At 60.0% G+C, this 6,539-nt stretch overlaps 1 protein-coding gene across 4 annotated transcripts in view; it reads left to right on the plus strand.

The window, feature by feature from the left end:
• Pdlim2 (PDZ and LIM domain 2 (mystique)) overlaps positions 1-5,166 on the plus strand; it is a 13,611-nt gene extending 8,445 nt beyond the window's left edge. For all 4 annotated transcript variants that reach the window (XM_005373681.2, XM_013513882.1, XM_005373679.2 and 1 more), the window contains exons 7-10: positions 2,102-2,172; positions 2,336-2,484; positions 3,514-3,631; positions 4,620-5,166. In XM_005373681.2, the coding sequence (XP_005373738.1) occupies positions 2,102-2,172; positions 2,336-2,484; positions 3,514-3,631; positions 4,620-4,797 (516 nt within the window). In that variant the 3' untranslated portion in view covers positions 4,798-5,166. The remainder of the gene's footprint in view (positions 1-2,101; positions 2,173-2,335; positions 2,485-3,513; positions 3,632-4,619) is intronic.
• The last annotated feature ends 1,373 nt before the right edge of the window (positions 5,167-6,539 follow it).

Below are 6,539 nucleotides of genomic sequence, written 5' to 3' on the forward strand. Positions count from 1 at the left end.
GCTGCCCTACTTGCTGCCCCACTCACCATGGCGCCCCGAGTTCCCTGGAGTTCTCTGCAGACAGCTTTTGAAGGGCAGGGGAGGAGCGCCTCCTGCACTTGGAGATGAAGCACCCATTCTGGGCCCCAGATGCCTGGGCAGGAGGGAAGGAGGCAAAAGCAGCCAAGGGAGGGTTTCGAGCCCCCACCCTCCCCGGGAAGAGCTGCGGGCCGGAGTGGCAGAGGCGCCCAGCTCCGCAGCGGGCTTCTGGCTGGCTCTGGCCCTAGAGAGCCCGAGGTGCAGGATGCCACCAGCCCTCTGGTGCCCTCTGGGAGCCATGACTCGCCCCTGCTGGGCAGGCACATGCCTCGATGAGCCGATGTCTAGGGAAGGAAGCAATTCTCCCTCTTGCCAGGACAAGGACTGGACTCCACAAGGCAGCTGAGCTGGGTGTCAGCTCTCCTTGTTCCCCAGCATGCCCTGTGCAGGGTGCATGCTGACCACCTGGAGATGTGACACTGTTCTTTCTTTTTGTGGTTCTGGGGATGGTTCATGCCTTCAGCATGCTGGGCAAGCGCTTCCCCACTGAGCGACACCCCAGCCTGCGACAGGGCTCAGGTGCTTGGACACAGTCCAGCCCTGTGCCTGACACCACAGGCGGCCCGAACAAGCCACTGTGCCCTCCTGACCCGCAGCTCCCTTACCTGTGAGGCCTTGTACCATAGGACACCAGGAGTGGAGGGGTGATGGAGTGAGCCCTCCTGGGCAGGGCCGGTGGGTGAGGTCTTGAGATTCATCTCAAGACTCCAAAGTTTTCACTTTTGGCTTAAGGATGTGTGCAGTTATTCATGTGAACCCACAGTTCATCTATGAATTTAAGTTTTTTTTTTTTTTTTTTATAGTGGCCCTGGGGATTGAACTCGGGGCCTTCACGCTGAGCTACATCCCCAGCTTTTTATTTTTTATTTTTAAATTTTTTTTTTTTTGGTTTGTTTCTGGTACCGGAAATCGAACTCACAACCTCGCGCTTGCCAGGCAGGCGTTGTGCCGCTGAGCTAAATCCCCATCCCCCTCCAGCTTTTTAAAAAGTTCTTTATCTGTGAGCTGGGTGTGGTGGCACATGCCTGTAATCCTAGCAGTCAGGAGGCTGAGCAGGAGGGACATTGTGAATTTGAGGCCCACCTGGGCTACGTAGTGAGTGAGAGCAAGTTCACAGTCAGCCTGGACTACATAGTGAGACCCTGGTTTCTTTTTTTTTTTTTTAAACAGGGTGTAGGGTCAGGGATGTAGCTCAACAGTGCAGTACCTCCCTAACAAGCATGAAGCCCTGAGTTCGATTTCTGGTACAAAAAAAGAAAAGAAAGAGAGAGACAGACAGACAGACAGAGACAGGGTCTCACTTAAATTGCTGAATTGCCTAGCTGGGCTGCGACCTAAATCCTCTTGCCTCAGCCTCCCAGAATGCTAGGATTACAGGAGTACAGCCGCCGTGTTGGGGCTCCTCACTTAGTGGACTTAGGGTAACAAGGGCACCTGAAGGGGTGGCCTCCAGCATCAGATCCACAACTGCAAAAGGGAGAGATTTCCACTTGGAGAGCAAATGCCACAGCCCAGGATGACAGTGTCCCTGGGGCCAGGGTGTGGCCTCAGAACGGAAGGTTTCCCAGAGCCCAGGATTAGACCTCCCGGCCGAGGGAGAGGGCAGCCAGGCCCGCCCTGCTGGAAGAGGCGCAGGGGTGGCACAGAGCCCCGTGCTTCGTTCATCCACGGCCTCGCTACAGAACGATCACGGGCTCCTTCTTCCCTACTTCTCGGCCGACTAGAGCCCGGCCCAGTGTGCACCTCTTCGAAGCCGTGCAGCATAGGATCTGTCAGAGAGGGATTGGTCTCCAGCTGTCCTCCATCTGCCCCTTGCCCAGTCCCGTGGCAGAACTCCTGTAGCTGGGCGCGGCCTCTGTTCCCTTCTGCACCCGCATACCTGGTGCTCGGCTCTGAGCGCAGGACTGCGGGCCTGGGGGCAGCGAGGGTCGGGCGCCCCCTGGCGGGCGCCCAGAAAACAACAACTGACCACGGCCCTGGGCTGGGCCGCTGCTGACTCCGCCCCGCTGCCCTCCTCCCGCAGGCCAGCTTGAGCCGCGAGGTGGACTTGGCTGTGCGGGCGCTGCCCGCGCGGTGCTCCAGCCCGAGGATCAGGTACCGGCGGGACCTGCGGAGTGGGGTGTGGGGTGGTGCTCCTGAAGGGCCTGGGGCGGGGCCAGGCGGGACCCTAGGCTTCCCGAGGGATGGGTGCCCGTGCTCTTCTCCCGGGTTGCGCGGCTTGTTCGGGACCCTCATTCCTGGCGGCCTCGCCCTGCAGCAGCCCGAACTCCGAAGCCGGGAACCTCCTGCTGGAGGAGGACTCGGAAGTGTTCAAGATGCTGCAGGAAAACCGCGAGGGTCGGGCGGCCCCTCGCCAGTCCAGCTCCTTTCTGCTCCTGCAGGAGGCTCTGGAGGCGGAGGAGAGAGGTGAGGCCCCGGGCGCCGCGGGAGGGAGGCGGGGAAGGTCGTTTCCTACGCGCCCAGGGACCGCCAGGGCGCCTGCCCTGGAGCAGCTTCCAGTGTGCGCAGGGGTACGAGGTGCACACCCAGGAGGTGGCTGGAGACGCTGGCGGGCACTACGGCAGCACCCGGGGTGGGACGGGGCCTGGGAGGGAGAGAGTTCTAATTGGGCCCTGAAACAAGATCCACTTCAGCAAATGGCCTGAAGATGGGGCTGGGAGCACCGAGGAACGTGGCAGCCCGTGGACTTTTGGGTGTGGGCATCAGAGAACAGCCTGGCCAGGGCTTCAGGGGCCAGGCCAAGGAGACCCCGACCCGAGAGTGTAGGTTAGACACTCGCGCTCCCTAAGATGCCAGGGTTAGCGGTGCAGGCCACGTGTGATCACAGTTACTGCCTTTACAAACACGGACGGGCCTGCCGATGGAGCAGAAGTGCGAAGCATGGGATGGAAGGTGGGCACCGCCCCACCCCTGCCCCTGAGGAGCTCTTTTGGGGCAGACAGGCCTGGCCAGCTCCCTGCCGTGGGAAGCAGGATATTCCCTGAGTGGCCAAGACTAGCAGAAAGGGCGGACAGGAGAGAGAGCGAGCGGAGGGCAGAACGGCCAGTGCAGAGGTTCATGGCCCCGTGCAGGGTCGCATATAAAAGCCGTCTGAAGACTCCGTGGTGCTGGGACCTCCCAGGATTGTTTTCTGTTGGTGGCATTGTGCCTGGGTCACAAGCACAGACTCGGCACGGATGCTCCCAGTGCCCTAGAGGGGCAGGCTTGGCCTTGCTCAGGCATCCAGCCCTCACGCGGCCTCATCCAAGGGCCCAGCAGGCCATCCTCAGCCCTCCTTCCCCCTGCTGGGACCGCGGAGGGCTGTGTCTCCCTGGACCTCCTGCGACCAGTCTGGGAATGGCCCAGGAGGAATGGTTGCAGCAGCCTGAGCGCCGGTAAACACAGACGGCTGCTGCGGCTGGCTGAGCTGGGTGTGTCTGTCTCCCGCCCTCCCAGGCGGCATGCCTGCCATCGTGCCCAGCTCGCTGAGCCCCCAGTCCTCCCTGCCTACGTCCAGGGCCCTCGCCGCCCCGCCCAAGCTCCACACCTGTGAGAAGTGCGGCGCCAGCATCGCGTGAGTGTTGGGGGACGGGACACGGCAGGGTGCCCTCCGGCAGGGCTGGGCCGGGTCTGGCAGGGACCCTGGAGGCAGTGCAGGGCGGCTGGGCGTTAGGCTGTTTGCAGCCTTCCAAAGAATGCTTCCTGGCCACCTCCTCCTCCCTCCTCCCCACTTCCGCTCCTCTCCCCGGGGGAATGAGAAATGCTGCTGCTTGCGGTTTCCCCTCTGCAACCTCCAGCACTCCCCATTCTGCCCCTAGACAAGGCCCCTCCTGGAAAATCTTCCTTTTCCCCTCCCTTGGCCCACGAAGCAGGCTGGGTTGCCGGGGTAGGTTTGTTCTCAGTGGGTGGCACCAGAGGAGGGTGTGGTCTCAGCAGGATCAGGGTCCCCCTCAGGTAAATGTTCCAAGCGATGGTCGAGGGTCAGCTGACTTGCTGCAGGTAAACCCTTCACCTGGATGGGCTGCAGCTCAAGAAGGGGTGAAGACCCAGCCCCGCTGCGCTGTGTACAGAGAGGGGAAGTAGCTGCAAGTGGATGCATTTCCGGTGGGGCATCCAGGCTGTGCCCAGCCAGAGTCCTCACCTCAGGAAGCCTCGGGCCTGGAGTGCTCACATCTGGCTGCCTGCTGGACGCCCGTGCTGGTGGTCCTGCTCCTGGGGCCATGCTGAGAACCACAGCTCCCCTGAGGGTCCAGGGCTCTGGACTTTTATCCATCTTTGTGTCTCCACGTTGGGGAAGATTGACTTTTTTATTGTTAATTAGGGCTCCTGGGGGGTGTGTATATTGGTGTGTTATGTGTGTGCTGGGATGCACATGTGTGTGTGTACGTGTGTGTGTGTGTTGGGGGTTGTTGAAGTGAGATTCCTGAGGAAGGCCTGGGATTCAAGTGCCTGAGACTGTCTGTGTATCCCAGGTCCCAGCTCTGCCTGGGGGCCAGGCTCCCTGGGAGGGATGGCCTCACGCCTGGTCTCTGTCCATTCCTCCATCCTCCCGTCCCCCACAGGAACCAGGCTGTTCGCATCCAGGAGGGCCGGTACCGCCACCCTGGCTGCTACACCTGTGCGGACTGCGGGCTGAACCTGAAGATGCGCGGCCACTTCTGGGTGGGTGACGAACTGTACTGCGAGAAGCACGCCCGCCAGCGCTACTCGGCACCCTCTGCCCTCGGCTCTCGGCCCTGAGCCTGGGGCACCCCGGGCACCGCCCTGTGTTGGGCAAGTTGGCAGGGCAGGGAAGGGGGCAGTGGGAGGTGGCACTGATATGAAGTAAGTTTCGGGACACAAGACCCCTTAGTCCTCGCTGGATGAGGCCAAGGACTGGGACCCTTCTGGGGCTTGGGTGCTGAGGGTAACCCCCCGCTCCCAGCCTTTCCCCGGTAGGCCAGGCACCGTGCCACAGGCTGAAGTGGCTGCCACGTTTGATACTAGTACAGGGTGGGGCAGAGACAGAAGGGTCTAGAAGGAGAGGGGTCTAGAATACCAGCGGTATTCACTGTGCGAAGTGTTGGACATGAGCTCTATAAATATATGTATATGCGTGCACACAATCAAGCAGATGCGTTCTTTCCTGTTCTCGTTCCCTGGCCCTTGGGTAGAGAATGTGTCTCCTGGGTTCCTTCTTAGTTCACTTCCTTTGGCCCCGAACTCACTATGTAGCCCTGGCTGGCCTGCAATTCAATGCAGTCCTCCTCCTTCAGCCTCCCAAGTACTGGGATTACAGCTGTGTACCACCACACCTGGCTTTTAGAAGGTTCTTAAGGGTGCTGCTGGGTGCTCCAGACCTGCCCTGGCTCCCATGCGGTCCAGGATGGTGGTGGCCTCAGTTTTACTTTCACAGGGCCATCAAAACTGGCTTCAGAGGGTGTGGTCTGTCAGGGCAGCCTGTGCTATCTGGTGCTTTGGTGCAGGGATCTTGGCACAGACTGTGTGTGTTACGTCCTCCGGCACCTGTGCCTATAATTTACACCTCGATATCATCGCGTCACCTTTTACCTGGATGGTCGCCCAATCACCAGCCTTTATTTTCATAGGAAAGATCAAGGCAGTCTGGCCGGGCCCAGGAATCCCGGGGACTCCCCCGCACTTGGGAAATGGGTGGTCTCTTTGGCGCCACCTTGTGTCTAGTGCTGTCCATGGCAGGGAGCATGCTCAAGAAAGGGAATTGTGGAGGCCGGACCTGGTGGCCTATGCCTGTAATTCCAGCATTCGGGAAGCTGAGGCAGGAGGATCATTGAGAGTTGGAGGCCAGCCTGGGCTACAAAGTGAGCTCAAGGCCAGCCAGAACTGCATAGCAAGACCCTGTCTCAAAAAGACCAAAAAAAAAAAAAAAAAAAAAAAAGGAATTATGCTCGCGGCGGGGATACAGGAAGATACTGTGTAGCACTTTTCTTGCTTCCCTGAAGATGATGGGCAAGTGGCAGTAACCGAGCGGCAAAAATGACACAATGCAACATGGCAGCGAGCGCTGAGGGCTGTCTTGGGACACACGAGCAGTGGCCACGTGGGCAAAGAACGGCCCGGTCTCAGTCAGGCGGGCAAAGGCTGACACGGCACGGCAAGCAGAGAGCGAAGTTTATAGCAGTGTCTGCGGGGACCTGAGCTGACACTGTCAGGGAGCCCCGATGCCCCCTGAGGTTTGCACCTTCCCTCGGGGCCCTGGGGACACCTTGAAAATGTCGAGCAGGGAGGCGACAGGTCGGGAAGGATGGGTGGGACTATCGATAAGATAGGACTCCCCCGTAACGGGTCACCTCACCAACGGTGTCCCAAGGAGGGCAGGAGGAACGTGGGCCATCGGGACACGTGGGAGATGGGTAAGGCCACCGAAGGCTGAACAGGTCTAAGCGAAAACCCGCCTGTTGGCCTTCTTGGCACGGCTGGCTCTCAGCCGGCCGTGAGGGTTTGGATGTGCAAGTTCTGAGGCA

The sequence above is a fragment of the Chinchilla lanigera genome, unplaced genomic scaffold, assembly GCF_000276665.1.
Source record: "Chinchilla lanigera isolate Chin_1 unplaced genomic scaffold, ChiLan1.0 scaffold00002, whole genome shotgun sequence".
NCBI classification, from domain to species: Eukaryota; Metazoa; Chordata; class Mammalia; order Rodentia; family Chinchillidae; genus Chinchilla; species Chinchilla lanigera.